This window comes from Argiope bruennichi, chromosome 6 (genome assembly GCF_947563725.1).
Source record: "Argiope bruennichi chromosome 6, qqArgBrue1.1, whole genome shotgun sequence".
In the NCBI taxonomy this organism is placed as follows: Eukaryota; Metazoa; Arthropoda; class Arachnida; order Araneae; family Araneidae; genus Argiope; species Argiope bruennichi.
In genome coordinates this window covers 103589474-103611125 of record NC_079156.1, presented here as the reverse complement: position 1 = coordinate 103611125, position 21652 = coordinate 103589474, and the positions used below count along the sequence as shown (strand labels likewise).

At 27.6% G+C, this 21652-nt stretch overlaps 1 protein-coding gene across 1 annotated transcript in view; it reads right to left on the bottom strand.

The window, feature by feature from the left end:
- LOC129971356 (peptidyl-prolyl cis-trans isomerase-like) overlaps positions 1–21652 on the bottom strand; it is a 53754-nt gene that overhangs the window by 9332 nt on the left and 22770 nt on the right. The window contains exons 2-4 of the mRNA XM_056085041.1: positions 4744–4820; positions 1767–1797; positions 1204–1389 (exon numbers count right to left, since the gene is read on the bottom strand). Of these exons, the coding sequence (XP_055941016.1) occupies positions 1204–1389; positions 1767–1797; positions 4744–4820 (294 nt within the window). The remainder of the gene's footprint in view (positions 1–1203; positions 1390–1766; positions 1798–4743; positions 4821–21652) is intronic.

Below are 21652 nucleotides of genomic sequence, written 5' to 3'. Positions count from 1 at the left end.
TATAAGAATACCCAACATTTTATAAATACTTGAATATTAACTGCATGTTACTTTTATCATTGAAACATTTCATTCCAGAAATATTGCTGTTTAGCAGAACTTTTATATCTAATTTTTCTTTCATTTGATAAATTACTCAAAGTAACAACAATTAAGCAATTACAATTGGTTGTATTTATACTAATATTTAATCAAGCACAACTTTTCAAATGCATACATTTTGCATCAAAAAGCAAAAGAATGTACATAATTAACTATATACAGCAGTTACAATTGACATGACTGTGTTTGTCCAGAATATGGAGTTGAGCTTAAAATTTGTAATGCTTTGTGATTAAAACACTTATAATTCTTTTAAAAATGAAAAATTTCTTTTCAATAAGACTCCGAAATAAAAGACTTTACAATAAAATTTCATTTATAGGTTTTATTTTTTACATCAACATTAAATGAACAATTTTTGTGGTTTACACAATTTAATAGATGAAAGGTAGATAGTTTTTTTTAAACAAACAGATTGTGTAAGGAGAAAATAGCTTAGAAGCATTAAACACCCATAAAATCATCTTTAACTCTGGACACTACATTTCAACAAAGACATTAGCAATCTTGTATAAGCAATTTTGTACCTTTTTAAGATGAGAAATTCTACTACTTAAATTTAACTTGTACAATATTACAAGAATAACTGCTTTCTTTGTATTTTACAAACTACTTTTTTAAAAAAATTACATTACTGACAAATTAAAGTAATATTTAAAAGTTCATGCAATCTAAACATTGAGAGCTATATCTTTAAAAATTTTATTCCAACATGCATATACAATTCTACAAGATATTATTCTTAGTTATGACAAAAACAGTTTCAACCTAAATATCTGAAAGTATTTTAATTATTCATATGCTATGAATAATATGAAATAGACATTTATAGTATTTAGATTATCATAAGAGGTATTAGTAATCGGGTACAATTCGGTTTTAATGGTGATCAAAATCGGCCAATAAATTTTTTTCTCCAAATTATAAAAATTTACTCAAGTGCAATATTATTCATTATGGAAAATTTTGACCATGTGAATCTAATGCTATATAGTTTGACGATTAAAATCGCAAATTTTTTTCTTGCTCTTTTTGGTTACCATTACTACTGATAAATATCATTTATTGTATGTTAAGTTTTGAACAGATAAAGTAGTTTACCTGGTCCAGTGTGTTTCAGTTCAAAGTTTTCATCTTCAAATCGATCTCCATAAATAGATCGTCCTCCGGTGCCATTATGATGAGTAAAATCACCAGCTTGACACATGAAGTTGGGGATTACCCTGTGGAAAATGCTGCCCTTGTATCCAAATCCCTTTTCGCCAGTACACAAGGCTCTGAAGTTTTCTATAAGATATAATATCCTATATGTTACTAGAAAATATAACAAGAATACAATAAATTTTGATCAAAGATAGTACAACAAATCTTTTAAATCATCACATTTTAAAGAAATGAAAGCATTTATGTGAAAATATAAAATAATACAGATACAGAGGAATTATGAACAATTTTATGAAATATAATGTGCATTAGGAGAAAATGCTCTGGCCTGGACTTCTTTCAGCATGCATTCATCTCAAAGGATTAAGGATTACAGATATAATTTCAATGATAGAATAAAGACTTAAGACAATTTAAAAAAATAAAAAGGCATGTAAAAGAAGCTTGCTTTAATTGTTCCCTAGTAAACAATGGTAAAAATTAAATGATATGCAACTTACCAGCAGTTTTGGGAACAACATCACTTCGAAGCTAAAAAAAATAAATAAAAATATTAAATTTAAGAATCAAGTTATAAATTTTTGCAATCCAAAGACAAACTTATAAGATGGCACTTTCTCAAATTTATGAAGAATTCATTATGATATGTCAACATGGTTCCTATGCTTCAACAGAAATTTCAGGGATGTTTTCATTGACAGTATCAATTGGCACTCGGTTAACACAACTAGGATTTAATTCCTTAAAAAAAAAAAATGATCTAATTTTCTACACATGCTGATCAAGCATATCAGGAAATCCTCAGAAAATAGCAAAGCTATAACATAATGAAAATAGAAATATTTGCCAAATTAAAGAACTAAAGCCAGCAAATTCTTGTTCTTTAATTATCACCAAAGTAAAATATTAACTACTGAAAAATCATTAAAACGCTTATACTAAATAACACTATATAATCAAAAAAATTTTGTAACAACCCCACAGAAAGATCAAAATTTTCCTAACATTACATTTCCATCAAATCTGAATCTCCAATGTCACCAAATACCTCATAGAAGAACCATGTATCCAAAATGAAACCCAAAAATTATAAAATTTATAACTAAAAATAAAGCAGTTTTGGTTTAAAATATTTTAACTTGTCCCTCAGAATAACACACCACAGCTAGGAGTCTTGACTTGACCTTTTATGGCAACATTCCCAGAATTACGCAAGCTGCATGACGGACGGAACTTTTTTGCAACTTTAAAAGATGAACAAATATTCCATTTTGACTTTTCTCTTTCTTAGTTATAATTGTGATCAGCCAATCTAGAGGAAGATATTTTCATTAAAAATTAATAGGAAGAAAATAAACCAATTAAAAAATACTTAAGATTAATACATGAATATTTATTGTATAAAAAATTCGAGATAATTTTAAATACTAATTCTAACTAAAGTAATGGAATTATATGGCCGTCCTATCTTCTACTAATAATTAAACTCATTTTTAGAAATCAATTACCCTATTTACAATGTTTTATTTGCTTCAGAAAAAAAGCAAATTCTAATGAAGCTGATAAGCCAAGTTAAAAAATGATATAGAGAAATTTAAGATTATCCCTGGTTTCCTAGATATTTTACTATAATGGAAATAGAGCTATAAAAGTTATGATTATAAGCTATTTTTAACACAAATTAACAAAATTATCTCTCAATTAGAAGCACATTACTAAATGCATTTCTTTACTGACTGCTTTTCTCAGCCATCTGTTGGCATCAACAAGTCATTTTTCTCTGCAATTTCTAATCATAAAAAATTTTTAAAAAATTAAAAAAAACTATGGCATTATACTGCATTGCTTCTAATTGAGATTCTTGGACTAGTTTATTGTAAAACTACATGAAGCTGCTAAAAGAATTTTATTTATTGAAATACGAATAAATACAGGAATAAAAGCAAACAAATGCCATACTTTTAAAAACTAAAATTAAAATTAGATTATATAAAGTAAAAACTCTTATTTCTGAAAAATAAGAGACAAATTAGTTTTAAATTCAGCACCTCACTTAGAAATGTTTGACTACTTAGGTTCTTGATGCTTTAGAGTCCTATAGTACAGTACACAATACAAACCATAAAAATTTACTAATTTTTAAAAAAATAAAAAACCAGTTGTCAAAATGTCCACAATAATTCAAGGAGATAATCACCTAGCAGTATTAACTCAGAAAACTTCTTTAAAAAATCAAAATAATGGGCTAAAATAAAGCAAGTATTTTTAAATAAAAACTAAAATTAATACTTCATGAGCTATTGAAAATTTTTTAAATATTATCTTCCTGTTATTATTTAAGTTTACCATTCAAATCTCAGAAAAATAAAGAATTCGAATGCAATGACTAATATGTAAAGTTTGGCAAAATACAAAAGCATTCACTAAAGAAAATTTCTTTATAAATTTAGGTCTAATTTTATATATATGATCAAAGGCAGAAACAGCTTCACTTTCTTTTTATTGTAATATTAGAAATTCTTTATTAGTAATTAAATCACAGAAGAATTCTACACAACTTTAATTAGTAAAAAAGATTATTTTAGTGGAAAATGAGCGATTTGATTTTAAACCACGTTAATGAGAAGCTAACAGCACAATTCCAATGAAGTGAGAATTTGAAATGCAAATAAGAATGCAGTTGCAACAGAAATGACTATTTTCTTTACCATTAATAGGATCCAAACTAAGACAACGAACAAAAATAATATCCAATTCTATTTAGGCTGTACAAAAAGAATACAACTGCTCCACTTCAAATAACGGGATATGATATTTTTTCCCTTCCCATTTTAAAATATCCTCTCGGATGAACATACATTAGATATAACAAATTTCGAACAAATAAAAACCGTTTCGGTTTAATTGCTGTGACTATTAAGTTACAAAAGTGTAACGTCGTATCTAATATGACATTAACATTAATAAAAAAACTCAAAGAAAATTTCAAATGTTTATAATAAGGCAATGGACTGTTATAATTTAATAAGCATCCACCGTAGAAATTATAAACCCTAACTACTGATTCACGCACCCGCCATATTGGATACCGGCGAAAATAACCTTGCAATTTAATTCTTCTTCATCTGATTTTAAAACACGTACAAATAGAGAAAAGCATATAAATTAAAATTCAAATAATTTAGCATCTTCAGAACTAATGAATAATCAATATCATTCATAGCTTCATGTTCAAAGCTACTTTCACGCGCTTTAGAAAACCTCACCCAAGCATCAACTTTTCCCGCGAAAAACTAATTCCAAAGAAATAATATCAAAAGAACGATTTTCATTATTAAATAAAGATTAGTAAATTACAAAGAGTTAATTTAAAATCGCAAGAACGGGCTCGCCGATTCAAATGATGATTTCCCATTTAATGCAGATATAATTGATTTACAGACGCTAGAAAATAAGAGGCTGAAAATTTATACTTACTTCAAATACAATTCGTCCCAACGCCTCTCCATCAGCACTCATATCAAAATAGCACCTTGGTAAAGCCATTTTTAAGTCTGAAACAAAAAAGGCGAGAAAAAATTGCTACAAAAAGAAATATTCGAAATTCCAACTGCAACAAACACTGCAACGTCTTCTCGCAGTGAGCTCTCGAGCGGCGAAATAGCGCATGCGTCAGTTATTCGTTCTGCTAGAATTAAATAAAAAAACAAAAAGCGAATTCTAGAATTTTCACGCGTTGCCATTATTTTCGAATTTTTTAAAAAAGTTTGACAAATAAGAGAACGCTAAGATTTTTTTAGAAAAGCAATTTAGAACTTTTTTAAAAATAAGAATGTTTACTCACTTCGAGGCAACATTAAATTTTAATTGTTTTACATTTACTTCCGTATTAGTTTCTATGCCATGAAATTGACGTAATATCGTATAGCTCTAGAGCAAATCGAACAAGTTTTTGTTTTAAAATCTGAAGTAAGAATATTCGAGAGCAGAAAAAGGATCAATAAAGAAAACTTAAATGTATTGGAGACAGTTAGTTCTGTGAATAAGAACACAAAATCATTTTTGTACATTTTTAATGGATATATTTTCAATTACAGTCGCATATGATATAGCTCTAGTGTGATAGAAATAGAAACACGTATTGTAAAAATTAATTTCCTTGTGTATCAATACAATGCTCCTCCCCCGAAATGAATTTATAGGAATAATTTTAAGTTATTATAAAGTGTCACAATTACTTTTTAGCAAATTAGGGAACAAACTTAATTTTAAATCGCGTTCTCCCTCCTTCTCCCAATTATAACATTAAAAAAAATTGAATGAATTAGAAGTTATACATAAAATTTAGTGCAATGTTTTTTACTTTAAATGTATTAAATCTTTTTAAGTGCATATTTTAAACACTTTTAATAGCAATATCCAAATTTTAATTTTCATGAAAGAATTTATAACCTTAGACTTTTTGAAGTAATTGGTGTAAATCTCATTGATTTTTTTTTTTTAATTTTTACTCTTTTTTCAGAAATTAAAAATGAACTTCTTTTTTCAAACAAATCTTAACATAATTAATTCACTTTTTTTTACTTAAATATGGCCTTTAAAATCAAAAAAGTTTAGTAAAGGGAAAAGAAAACCAAAAGAATATAATAATAGGAATAAAAAAATGCAGCCATTTTTTTTGGATATTTTATTTATGGATATTTTTTTTTCTTTTTCTGCTTTTAAGATCATTATGGGTAACTGGAACTTAAATTGTTTCCTTGCGGAATTTATTTAATACAATCAGGAAACTTTTATGAAATATTTAAGGAAAAATCTCATTTATAGTAAGAATTATTTGACCAATTATCGAATAGTTAATTTTTAAAGTAAGTATCAACATCATTAATATTGCTAGCTTTACTGCATTGGAAAAGAATAACTGAGTACCAATGAAATTATATTGTTCAACAGGGTTTACAAAACTAAATATGAACGTTGCAAAAACTATCTAAAAAATAAATCAATTTAAGATATTATTCACTTCTAATTTAAGTAAATATTTAGAAGTAGTTATAAAATAAGTTTTTTTGTTAAGGAATAATTTCATGGGTTCACGGACATCAGTGGAAGAGAAAATTATTTTCATTTGACATCCTCTTTTCACGAAATTCACGAATGTTAATTTGAAAAGTAGAACAATACATCGTTCAAACCATATATTAGAGTTATTATTATGTGTCAATAGAATAGTGCTTTGAATTTATCGACTACCTCAACAAAAATGCATTAAAACAAATGAATTGAGGTATCTTCAAATTAGAGTAACGTTAGACACCTGCCATGAGTACGTTTAGAGGAAATAAAAATTAAATTTTATTATTTATTGCAATTTGAATAAAAGCAAATTATAAAAGAATAGTAATATTAAAAGTAGTATAATTCATAGGAAATTATATGTTCTGTTTGTTAAAAAAAAATTAAAGCTTTACTTTGGACGTTTTCGTTAACAAAAAACATTTTACTAATTTCAGATACTTTTCTCAAAACATGATTTGAGATTATTCTTAATTATTTTTTCATAAATGCTGATTTATTACAATCAACAAAGATAAATTTGAATTCGCAGTTATGGACTTTAAAGGTTTTACATGAATGTGTGACATAATATGAATGTGGCATGATTTGTATGAACATGTGACATGGTATAAATGAAAGCATGGTTTTAGATAAATGTATGACAATCGAAATTAGTACATCTAAAAAATCATTCAGGCATACGCTAATTTGATATTGTTTCAGCCAATTCAATCTTTAAAAAGTTTTAAAATCATAGATTGTACATAAGACTAGTACAAACTATATTCACTTTCAGAAGAATGTGATTAAATAATTGGCAGTAATAAATATTCACATGAGCATATATTTTTTTTTTCAAAACAGTTAATTCATGTCTCTTATTTGCAATTTTTAAAAATTTTTTAAATAATATCAAGAATATTTTAAAAATAGGATCACCATGATCATTGTTATATGATCGTAGCTATGCTCATAGAAAAAAAGTATTAAATAAAACATTGAAGCTCCAAAAATTGTTTATTCTATAATTTTTTAGGTATCATTAATTGTTCGAAATCATACAATCATTTTATCAAATTATTTAAAAATGTATGAAATTGTTATCTATGAGAAATTACATGCATCTGTTCCCAAATATTGCTTCTAACGTATTTGCTGTTTCATATTCTTTTATAGAGCCTTTTATACTTTCAAGTATCCTATGAGTCAGAGTTGACTGATAAATTTATTTTAGACTAGCCACCTTTGGCGATCAGCCGGTTCGCCAATCTTAATGCACGTTAAAATTTTAATAATTAAATATTTTATGGAACCCCCATTTTAATTGCTTCTTTATTAAAATATTTTAAAATTTCAAATTTTAATAGTCATATAATTCATTCATAATATTATAAAGTCCTTCAGCCATAACGTAATATGTATCTCTCTAATTTTCTGTTAGCTCCAGTAGAATTTATGCTTCAAATTAAAGTGGAAATGATTAAACTGCAATAAATATAATATTTTTTTTACTGAAACGAAGCATTTTTTAAAAATATGAGTACTGAAAACAGAGTCGCTGAATATTTAAACCTTATGGGCACTAAAGAATATTTTTCTTAATTTACACAATATCTCAAGAAGTTTTCAACAAAATTTTCTCAGAATCATCATGAACAGATCGATAAATTAACAATGTTTAGTTTTAAATGCATCAAACACTAAATAAATAAACAGAATCGTTTGAAATAATCTGTCGAAAACATATTAAACCTTTAAAACCAAGTCCGTATCCGTTGTCAACAATCAGAACACAATGGGCATGCGTGAATTTTCAACGCCAATTATAGTAACGCAAATGCATGAATTTTCTACGCCAGTTGGGGTAACGCTATACGGATTAGAAATTTTTAATTTCCTTTATTCTGTTTTATTTTAATTCAAAAGTACTTCAGAATGAATCTCAAAGGTCGATTAATCAACAATGTTTAATTTTAAATGCATCAAACATTAAGAAAATAAACAGAATCGTTTGAAATAATCGGCGGAAAAATCTTAAGCCTAGCCTCATTAGAGTGGGGAAAAAAACTGAAGCCTTACTCATTTGGCGGTTGGGAAATGAAAAGATTTTTTGGCGGGAAAGTTAGTTTTTAATCAATAATTAAAATTCTAATTAAAAATTCAAAAAAGGGACCCCAGGTGCACATTCCCGACCTTTAAGGTATACATGTACCAAATTTGGTAGCTGTAGGTCAAACAGTCTGGCCTGTAGAGCGCCAACACACACACACACACACACACAAACACACACACACACACACACACACACACACACACACACACACACACACACACACACACATTGAGCTTTATATAAGTACTAGCCGCCTTTGGCGACCAGCCGGTTCGCCAATCTTAATGTTCGTTTAAATTTTAATAATTAAATAGGTTGAACCGGAGTTTAACCCCCTTCTTCGCCAAGTTGCGATAATGCACCAAAGCTGGCAATCTTTATTATGCACTATAATTGAACATCTGCTTCTTTGCTTTTGAACATTTCGCAAGGCCGTTGTTTGCGATTTTTAAAAATTTCGCCAAGCAGGGGATAAAACTCCGGTCGTACCATTAATAATTTTACTCAATTCCAACTTTAATAGATTCTTCAGCAAAATATTTTAAAACTTCAAATTTTGATAGTCATTTAATTCACTCATAATATTATAAAGGCCTTCAGTTATAGCGTGATATGTATCTCTCTAATTTTCTGTTACCCCTCGTAGAAATTATGCTTTAAATTAAAGTGTAAATGATTAATCTGCAATTAATATAATAATATTTTTTACTGAAACAAAGCATTTTTTTTAATAATATGATTACTGATAATTGAGTCACTGAGCGTTTAAACTTTATGGTCACTAAAGAATATCTTTCTTAATTTATGTAATATCTCAAGAATTTGTCAACAAAAATTTCTCAGATTCATCATGAACAGATCGATTCATTAACAATGTTTAATTTTAAATGCATCAAACACTAAGAAAATAAAAGGAATCGTTTAAAATAATCGGTTGAAAACAGGTTTAAAAATAACTACTTAAAAAACGATGTACTTAAAACTATAAGCATATACAAAAAATATATAACTAACATAAATACATTTTACTTACAAAAGCATGCAACTAACCTAAAAATAATTGAAATCGTCCGTTGGTTGTCATGCCAACAATCAGAACACAGTGCGCATGCGTGAATTTTCTTCGCCAGTTACGTTAACGCAAATGCGTGAATTTTTCTACGCCAGTTGGGGTAACGCTATGCAGATTATACATTTTTAATTTCTTTTATTCTGTGTTATTTTAATTCAAAAGTACTTCAGAATGAATCTGAAACATGGATTAATTAACAATGTTTAATTTTAAATGCATAAAACATTAAGAATATAAACAGAATCGTTTGAAATAATCCGTCGAAAAATGTTAACCCTAGCCTCATTACTGTTGGGAGAAAAAAACAATTGATGCCTTGCTTATTTGGCGGTGGGGAAAATGGAAGATTTTTTTGGCGGGAAAGTTAGTTTTTAATTAATAATTAAAATTCTAATTAAAATTTCAAAAAAAGGGACCGCAGGTGCACATTCCCGACCTCTAAGGTATACATGTACCAAATTTGATAGCTGTATGTCAAATGACCTGACCTGTAGAGCACCAACACACACACACACACACACACATTGAGCTTTATTATAAGTATAGATAGATAAAAATATCTTCGACATGGTTTAAACTATTGCAATTTAACTTTTCTCCTACAAATTTCTTGATGTGCAATGACTTACAAATTAACGAAAGAATATGATTACGAATAAATTTATCAAAAATTATATTCGGATAGTGAACACCTAACAGTATTACGATAGTCAAAAAACAAGCATGTTGTTAAAGATACTTTTTCTCGAAATATATTTCATTATCTTTTTCTTATTGTTGCACCACCGTGGAACAGATGAAAATGAGATGTTAAAGAATTTCCTAAGGCAACAATTAACTGGCTGGAATAACAAATGAAAAGAAAATCGAAACAAATCTGAAAATAATAACTTTTTATGCTGTTATGAACGGTTTCTGCAATGAGATTCTGACAGTTGCCATTATTAACTTTTCTGCATTAATTAGTAGTTTCCATTATCTAAATTTTTTAATGCTTTTTCTAAAATTTTATTAAAACTAAAATAAGAAGGTTGAAAATATTTTGAAGCTTAAATAAAATGGAATAATAATATCAGCTGTCATTTTAGAAATCAGATAAGAAATAAATATTATTGTAATTATATTAAAAAAAAAGACAATAAGAGATTATACGACAATTTGTATGGAAGATTCTCTTAATCTAAAATGACTCCTTTCGATAAGCTTCTCTGTTGAGGCTTCTAGATTCTGCGATTTTACAAGCTTACCACCTTTCTGGAAACTGATATAGCTGTGTAATATAAGATAAAGATATGAAATCAAAAGTACATCTTTTTTGCTATGTTTAGATATACGGACGTTATAATTTTTTTTTCTTTTAGAAATGCAACAAATTTTTGAAATATCAACAACATCATATTAAAGATTGATAAATCCTGATAAGGATAATATTAGACTGAATGGCGTATACTTTTTCACAGGTCATATTATACAATATAGACAAAAATATTTAAATTTAAGAGTAATAAAAAATTCTAAATTTAAATGTTTATAAAGAAGTGAAATATTTTGTTAATTCTAAATCAAATGAAGATTATTAAAAATTGAAACTTAATTTCTATATTTTCTATGCCGCTTTATTTTATATGTTACAATCATTTCAAACTGTTAACAAAAATTGTCTGCAATTTTGTGATTAACTTTATGGGCTATTGTAGAATTTTTCTTTTTGTATTCTTGTTCTTGATGCGTTAAAAATTCGACCAGAATTTTATGTGTCACTGTATTCTTATTCGTATTTATTTACCAATTTAATCTTCATATAAATAAAAATCTATCTACCTATAATTCATATAAATATAAATATAAATCAATCTAAAAAGTATGCTCCATATCTCTTAAATAACGGAGCTAATTTCAACTAAACTTTGCACACTTCTTTATTAAGACAAGAAAAGGAATAATGTAAACTTTCCAAAGTGCAAAAATCAATTAAATATTCAATTAATTAGAAATTACCAGAAATTTTACTTTTTTTTCTACAGTAAATTCAGACTATATAATCTCACAAAAAATTTTAATACTATCTTAAAAGTCAAAAATTTTACTATTTTAATGATATCAAATTCATTTCTTTCAATTGTTATTCCAAAAATTTTATGCTAACTTCGATTTATTCGACTACTACTTTTTAATTTCTATTTTATTTTAATAAGTATCTTTTTGCCAATTTTCCATTTGCTTCAACATATTGGTTGAACATTGTATAAAAGGAAGCATAAATTGAAAGCTGAAATGGAGGCAAGAAATGTAAAAGTCTTCAGAGAAAATAAAACAATTGTATGTCGATAGCAGAAATTTCTGGATATGAGAAATTAATCCGCAAACAATTTAAGCCACAAAAAATTAATTCCCATATTCAATAGCACCAGTTTCATATTTGCCTAATTTTAATTTATATTTTTTTATTAATTTTTTTTAGAAAATTTAACATACATAATTTTGAAACCAGGAAATTTGTAGGTAGGTACTCCTTTGCAGGACAGCGTTAAGACCACAGAGAAAGACTTTGGACTAAACTATTACACCTATTTTTAAAAATTTGCATTTTATTTCTATACATGATCTTAAAAAGTGATTTGAATATTATATTTTATATAAAAAGAGTTCCGCTTTTAGCATTATGCATAAAGGGATTTTAAACCCTAGCAGCACCAGGTATATCAGCTAGTGTGAAAATAAAAATGACGGTTGATCATAAATAAAGAGTTATTACTTGTTGACATCTGTTTCTTAAGCTTAATTTTTTTGCAAATATTATCCGCCGTAATTACAATAGTGATTTAGGATCATTGCAGTAATTCTAGTTTTCAATTAAATCGATTTCGATTAATTTAAGTTTGTATATATATTTATCGGCACCCATTATTTTATTTTAGACTAAGAAGATCGATATCTACTTTAACAGAGATCATTAAATTTTTATCTTGTCCTTTATACATTTTATTTTTATTATTATTCTGCATTTGTAATTTTTAAATTAATACTATTTTGATGATATTTTAGATAGTAATATTCCTTACCTAAAAAAAGCATCTTAGAAGTTTCGTATCTAGACACTTTTATGTTTGGATATTGAGCCCTAAAAAGGTAAACCCATAATACTCTGCATTTTGCCAGTCATCCACTGATTTTTAAGTTTTACTGTAAAATTCTATGCTTAACAGATAATTTTAAATATTATGCATTACAAGTAGTTTTATTACATTACACTGTTCTCATGTAATATAGGAAACTAATGCTTATTAATTACTAGCCGCCTTTGGCGACCAGCCGGTTCGCCAATCTTAATGTTCGTTAAAATTTTAATAATTAAATATTTTATGCAATTTCTACTTTAATAGCTTCTTCATCAAAATATTTTAAAACTTCAAATTTTGATTATCATATAATTCATTCATAATATTATAAAGGCCTTCAGTCATAACGTAATATGTATCTCTCTCATTTTCTGTTAGCACCCGTAGAATTTATGCTTAAAATTAAAGTGGAAAGAATTTATCTTCAATTAATATAATAATATTTTTTACTGAAACAAAGCATTTTTTTATAATCTGATTACTGAAAATAGAGTCACTCAGCGTTTAAACTTTATGGGCACTAAAGAATATCTTTTTTAATTTATGTAATATCTCAAGAGTTGGTCAACAAAATTCTCTTAGATTCATTATGAGCAGATCGATTAATTAACAATGTTTAAATTTAAATGCATCAAACACTAAGAAAATAAAACGAATCGTTTAAAATAAACGGTTGAAAACAGGTTTTAAAAAAACTACTTAAAAAACGATGTACTTAAAACTATAAGCATATACAAAAAATATATAACTAACATAAATACAATTTACTTACAAAAGCATGCAACTAACCCAAAAATAATTTAAATCATCCATTGATAACGTTGTCATGGCAACAATCAGAAAAGAATGCGCATGCGTGAATTTTCTTCGCCGGTTACGTAACGCAAATACGTGATTTTTTCTACGCCAGTTGGGGTAACGCTATGCGGATTAGAAATTTTTAATTTCCTTTATTCTGTGTTATTTTAATTCAAAAGTACTTCAGAATGAATCTGAAAGATTGATTCATTAACAATGTTTAATTTTAAATGCATCAAACATTAAGAAAATAAACAGAACCGATTGAAATAATCCGTCGAAAAATGTTAACCCTAGCCTCATTACTGTTGGGAGAAAAAAAAACTGAAGCCTTTCTCGTTTGGCGCTGGGGATAATGGAAGATTTTTTTGGCGGAAAAGTTGGCGGTGGGGAAAATGGAAGATTTTTTTGGCGGGAAAGTTAGTTTTTAAATAATAATTAAAATTCTAATTAAAAATTCGAAAAAAGAAACCCCAGGTGCACATTCCCAAACTCCAAGGTATACATGTACCAAATTTGGTAGCTGTATGTCAAACGGTCTGGCCTGTAGAGCGCCAACACACACACACACACACACACACACACACACACACACACACACACACAGACACACACACACACACACACACACACACACATTGAGCTTTATTATAAGTATAGATAAAGAATTATAATTTTTTAAATATAATTTACAAAATTCAGGAAATAATTAAGTTCAATTTAATTAGATTTTAATGAATCCAATAGTAACTTAATTAACCATTATCTTCTATTTCAAAAAAAAGTAAATATCGCAATTAGCTCTCCTCATTAATTTTAAATCAGTTTTATTCTGTTAATTAATGCTAGTATAATTAAAAAGAAAATTCGTCATTAGTTAGGGAGATACAAATACAAATTTTATTGAGCAATGTGCCATAATTAAAACACCGCTACATTTCTGAATAATTCATTACTTCCTTATGTAATTCCAAAACGCAAGCTCAAAAAGAAAAATTATCGATTAAAATGTTTTAAAAATATGCCAGTTTAATTTAATGGAATGTGGAAACGATTTTTTTTCTTTCTCTCTAAGCAAGAGCAGAATCGTTTTGCATTTTATTTTTTATATTCATTCTAAAGTTTTAATTTTCTGTTATGATTCTTGTTATTTTAAGCAATTATCTGCAGAATTTTTCTTTTTCTTCTTTCCATTTTTCTTCATGTGGGATCATGCATGATGATACAGTACAGTTTTATTGTTTTGCTGTTAGATTTTTTTATATTCTTTTCTGCGAATCATAAAAAGAAAAATGTTATAATTATTAAAAAAATTCGACCCAGAGATCTGGGCGAAATTTCACGGTCTGAAATAAAAAAAAAAATTGTAGTATATATTTTTGTATGCAACTATGATATCTCATAAACACAGCCAGACATCATGCCAGTCCGAAGGATAAAATTTGATATGCTATTTTAATAGCAATATTCTGTTAAAGTTTGCATGAAATTTGTCTTCGTGAAGCTTATTCGTCTGCATATACGTGTATTTGATAAAACAAATATTGTATACATTGAGTTAGCTAAAATTCTAAAAGATTAGATCTAGAATTTTGTGAAAGATTTCATTCTAGATTGTAGAGTTGTAGATCTGTTTCAAATTTTGAGTTAAATCGAATAAAAGTCTTTGATTGCTTGTCTATTTGCTTACACATACAGAAGCTAATGCCAAAGAGTATATGATATATTGAAAGAATTGAACGAGTAAAGAGTATGTGATTTAAATTGAAAATTCGAGATGTATGGCTAATTTTGGAGAGAACCTTGAAAAGGTAGGTTTATTGGCCTAAACTATTTCTTTGAATGTACATAAACATCATAACTTAAAAATAAAATAAAATGTGTTATGTTGCCTAGATACAAAAATTTAAGATTCATATTTTATTTTATAAATAATCTGATCTTTTCATTATGCTAGGAAAATTAATATAAACTCGCTATGTTGTCAAATTATACTAAAGGCCATCGAGTCATTTTATGAACAAAATGTAGAAAATTGGTCTTTTTACAAGAGTAGATATTTTTATTTGGCCTTACATTTATTTTTGGTCTATTTAAGTTTGATTTCTTTAATAAGTTTTAGAATTTTTATGAAATAAAATCAAGATTCCCAATTTTTTGATATTGCACAAATTAAATATCTTGCACTTAGCCATCTCTTCAGACAAAGCATGTCTTTTAGATAACCAGATTTCCTGAAATTATGATTCCTACAATGTATCTTGGATGATATACATTTTGTTTCTGCATTTTATTCACACTAATGGAAGAAGAATTACGTGCAATATAGTTCTTCAAAAAAGCATGGCTTACTGAGATCAGAGCTATGACTAACGTGATCTACATTCCGTTTCTGTAGATCATATCAACTTAATGAAAAGAAAGTTGAATTTTATTCAAAATAGATCGTCAGAAGAACAAAATTCAATTCTGTTTTTCATAGAGTTTGATGTCTAGACCAGGGATGGCGAACCATTGGCACGTGTGCCATTGATGGCACCGGACATAATATTTTGGGCACGCCGCCCATCAAAACGGTTTGCATTTTAGTTCAAAATAACAAAGTTCTCTATGAAGTATTACAAACGAACGCGGGTGTTCCCATTCCATTTAAAAAAGGACACAGATATTTGTACAGCTGTTAAAAATTCGCTTGCTAAGAAAGAAATTGATTCGAAAAGAATTGTTTCAGTAATTAATGGTGCTCCAAATATAGTGGGCAAAAAATTGGTTTCATTAGTTTATTTCAAATAGCCGTAGGACATTCGATTCTTGAACCCCACTTCATTATACATCAATAAGACTTGTGTTCTAAGAGTGGTTTAACATCATTTGATAATGTAAAGGTGTTAGTCACAAAAATAATCAACCTCATATCGTCGTAGACTTTAAATAAACGAAAGTATGATGCTTTGTTGGATGAAGTCAACTCCGTGTATAATGACTTGCTAATGTATAATAATGTATCGCTGGTTGAACCACGAGAACGTATTTCAAAGATTTGTTGACTGCTTGGAAGAAATCAGACTGTTTCTGCAAAATGTGGGGGAAATTGAACAATATCCACAGTTGTTGGATGTTATGTAGCTCTCAAAATTGATGTTTTTTACAGACATATGCCAACATTTCAATGAATTGAACGTAAAGCTTCAAGGCACAAATAAAACAGTTATCATCATGATGGATCTCATTCGCGCTTTTGACGCTGGACTGCACGTTTTCAAGAACGATATTATTAAAAACGATATTCCTAAATTTATATATATATATATCAAAAATTTATATGTACATGAGAAACCAGACGAAAAAAAAAGTTATTGAAGAATTTATTTCCGTAATTGATTCGTCAATCAAGGAATTCTCAACCAGATTTTCTCAGTTCAAAGAATCATCGGAAATGCTCATGTTTATTATGTACCCTCATGTGATTTCATTTGATAAACTGAACTTGTCCCAATTCTATTAGTTGTAAATTGAAGAATTTGAAATGCAACTGATTGATCTCCAGTCTAGATCAATATGGATTCAAAAATTTATTGAAACTAGGGAAAAGTTGGAATTGATTGAAACAGAAAGATTAACAAGTAATATACGTAAAAATGCAAGAAACAAAATTTTGGAAACATGGAATTCGATTCCAGGCACATTTAACTATTTAGAGAAGCTGGCTCGTGCTATTTTAAGCATATTCATCTACCTATGCCCGTGAGTCATTATTTACAGAGATGAATAAAATAAAGAGTCTCTTAGAAACCGTTTGGCAGATGACTCCAATTCAGCGTGCATTCTGCCAAAAGTTACATCTTGCAATCTTAATATAAATTATTTGTCATCTAATCTGCAACAAAAGAAGTCACATTAATGTTACTTTAATTTGAATTACACGTACAACTAAAACCTTTCTACTATACAGTTCAAAATGTATTTTTTCGCAGTAAATAAAAAGTTTTGAGTTGTTAGCATTTAGTTTTATTATTATCACAATAATCACAAGTCAAAATTATTTTGCGGCACGTCTATACCTCATTAAACACTTCTTTAGAAAAAATGGCACGTTGATCCATAAAGGTTTGCCATCCCTGGTCTAGACAGACTCGATAGCGCGATCTACATTCTGTTTCTGTAGATCATATCAAATTAATGAAAAGATAGTTGAATCGTATTCAAAATAGCTCGTCGAAAGAACAATATTTCATTCTACGATTACAATTTGCCTTCCACGGATTGTGATTTCTGGACTGTTTCCAGCGTAATCTACATTCCGTTTCTTCAAATCATATGGAAGAAGAATTGAATTGTATGCAAAATGGCTCATCAGAAGAATAAGATTTTAGTCTGCTTTCTTCAGATTGCAATTCCTATAATGTATCTAACATGATTTACTATTTATTTCTACAAATTATATTAAGATAATTAAGGAAAAAGGGAAGAATCTTTTTCTCTGATATAATGCCCTATTCTTTTCTGGTCGAATTCTAATACGAATAACTATAAATTTTATAAAAAACCGAACATAATTTCTTTTTTCAAATTCGAGAACAGTAAATGACCTTTCGCAATATTTGTTAAAAAAAATGAAAAAAAAAATTCTTTCAGTATCTTAAGAATTTAATCGAATTTTTTCTTATTTTTGCTATTAGTTAACAATTATTTTAATATTAAATTTACTAATAACAAGAGATATCACTTATGAATTTGGAATAATTTTTATACATCAAAATCAAACTGAAGGAAGTCAACTTAAATATTTTTTACAAAAGTTAAAGAAGTTCATTTAAATGAAAGCATATCAAAAATTTAAAAGCAATAATTGTCGAAGGATCGAATCATCCTCTGCATGACACTAATTGCTTTAATAAAGATTGAGATCACATTTAATACCGTCGCTATTTTTAGCAATTAGAAAAACTATTTTTCACCCACTCACTACTGTTAGTCCCAATTTACTGTCGTTAATTGACATTTATATGCTATTTCTTTCCTTTGTATAAATTCCTAAGAAACAAATGGAATGCACAAATAATTAACCGAACTGAAAGCGTCTGGATGTTTTAGCTTTTGAACATGTAAGTACAACTCCTTTATTTTTTTATTTTTACTCCCTTTTCACTGAATAATTTAAAAGAAAACCGGTCTCGGAATGCTGAATTAATCAGGAAATTAGTTGTAATCCCAATATAATGGAATGAATTGATCATTAAAGAAAAAATCCTCGCAGGCCGAATTTTCAACGACTAGCTAATTCCATAATTCTTTTTTTACTGTCTCGTATACTACATATACGAAAAGAAAGTATAGTAAATATAGTCAAAAAATTCAAACTCGAGATTTTGACGAATCTCCACATTTTAGACTCCTTGAGTTCAAAAATCTCGTTTGGAAAATGTCCGTCTGTCTGTCTGTCTGTCTGTGACAAAGATCTGTCTGTCAAAGGTCTGTTCAAAACGCCTTGAGCTAGACGGCTGAAGTTTAATATATATAGTCTTTACACCAAATTTGCAGATTATTTTCAAATTTTCAATAAAATCAATAGATTTTACAGAAAGAGACAGTCCGTCTGTCTGAATATATTATAAGTTAACATGATGTCCACATACACACGATACTATTAACCGCATGTCAAGGGTTAATAGCCCCCCCCCCCAAAAAAAAATCGGCAAGGTTGACCTGATATATTCAGTAAAAATGCTAAATTCACGCCAAAAGTTAATATTTCGTGACCTATGCACACCAATGCCATCCAAGCATTTTCTGAGGTAACAGATTTATTATAGAGTATGCGAGAAATTTTTGGAGTAACTGTTTCCACTAGTTTATCTTGTACTCCACAGTAACATATATACCTATATGCATCACATTTTGCATTGTTACTCAAAATTTACACAGTCTTAAGAGAAGAAGTTCTTGTTCATAAAAAAGCCAATTTTCACTGTAACCGTCGAATTGAAACACAAATAATGTTTTGTAAATTGTGTCATGCGACATATGAGAAGAAAAAAAAGGTCTGCAGGGCCGGCCATTGGTTCTAAAGCTACGAAATTTGGTACATTGTTACTTTTTAAATAGTAGATATTCAATAAGAATGATTAAAATTTCAAAATTGAGTTAGACTATTAATTACAAATGAATAAAAAAATTTAACGCTTCTTCTAATATTTTTTGAAAATATTAATGTACAAAAAATAAAGAATGATTAGTCATTCCAAATTCAATTAGATGTTAATTAAGTATTGATTAAAATTTCAATGTTTCACTCTTTAACTTTGGTGCATATTATAATGAAAAACGGAAAAGGGAAGATTAGAAAATTAAAACAAAATTAGATTTTTAATAAATAATTAATCAAAATTTCAAAATTTTCTCTTAATAACCTTGAAACATGATTAAAAAATCATTTTTACTCCCCTTTAAATTTCAAAATATAAGTTTTTTTTTTGTGATGTTAATTTTAGATCGGCATTTTTTTTTCTTTAAAGGTAATAAATATTTAACAACGTTTTAAGTGTATTTTACATGGATACTTTTTTAATAACTGGATATATATAAAAGAAGCCCATGTACGCGGTAATGATAATAAGGTAAATGACTACGTTCGGCACGAATTTTTTGAAAAATGCTCTAAAGTAGTTATATTTTTGAACTTTTGCTTTAAAAAGATTGAAAAAACACCTATGAAACCAAAATATACCAGTTAAATATCTAAATTATTTTTAAAAAATTGAAAAAAGGTTCTTTCTTGGCTATAAAGAGTTATAAAGCAAAAATCTTTTAGTTCAGAGGTTTATCAAACGATTTCCTTAACATTTTGCTGATGGTTTAAGAAATATACTAAGTAATTCCTGAAGTAAAAAGTAAAATGTTTTTCTATTCATTCTTAAATATTAGGGTTCGACTGATAAATAATAAGAAATGTTCTATTTTTTTTTCATTGTGAAGTATTAAAACAACTATAAAATATTTCTAAATTAACATATTATTTATTATCTTGTTCAAGATCAGCAAAAATTGAAAATTGACATTGAAAAATTTATTCTGCTGTTTTATGCCAAATTTGAACAAAAAATATTATTAGATTTTAATTTATGAAATTTTTTGTAAGAAAATTCTACCAGGGATTAAAATTTGAGAAAATCACATTTAAAGATGTAAAATAGCTTTAAAACGTGTGTGCACACAAATATAAAAAACAATGCAACTTCTCAAAAATTGGACTTTGAAATAAAATTCAAACTTTATTTTTTTATAAAGAAAAGTGTTCAAACATTAAAAATATTAAATAAAAAAAATTCTTACTTCCTAAAAAAAAAAAAAGTCGACCTTTTAACTTAGTTACCTACCTTAAATAGACTTTTTGTGTGTGTGCACATTATCGCTGCAATATAATTAAGTGTTAACTTTAAAAATAAAAAAATAAAATTGAGAAAGACGAATCAATGTTTGTTTGTCTTTGACTAAGCTTCTAAATGAAATGTTGTTTATGTGTGTCCTAAAATAACATTAGCCTCGAAATTGCTCTCGAGAATTCACACCGAACGAAATTAAAGCAAACAGCAAGATATTGACAATCTGCAATGCACAAAAAATTTAAAACAAAAGATATAAACATCAATAGCATATTTATAAAAATATGTTATTAATTTTTAGAAATATCCTAAAATTTGGAAATGAAAATAAAATATAAAAAAAGGCTAAAATTAAATTTATGGGGGAAAATGAATTCCAAATCTTGCAAAAAAGGCCATCATTTTTAAATTTGGCTTTAAGAGTGCAGTGTGACAATTTATTTGTGCAAAGGTAACTAACTATCTTTGAATATTGAACAAAGATCTTTGTTCAAAAGCTTTTTTTTTTCTCTTATTTATTCTTATCCTGAATAGAACTTTAGATTGTGCACAACAAAATAAATTGCAATCAGTGTTTTTTGTCTGATTGCTCAAAATAAATGTAATAAATAGTTTCCTAATTATCTTGATGCTAGTATGATTAGGTACTAAATATATTTTGCCAATAAATGAAATGAGCGCATGTAAAATAAAGGCTTAATTTTTCAGCTTTTTTTTAGTGCGGAAAAATAAAATATCACTTTAAAAAATGCAAATCAATAACAAATATGACGCTTAGTTTATTTTTAAAAGATTACTAGGAAAACATTTATTTCATGACAGATTTCATAATTTTTTTGTGCAA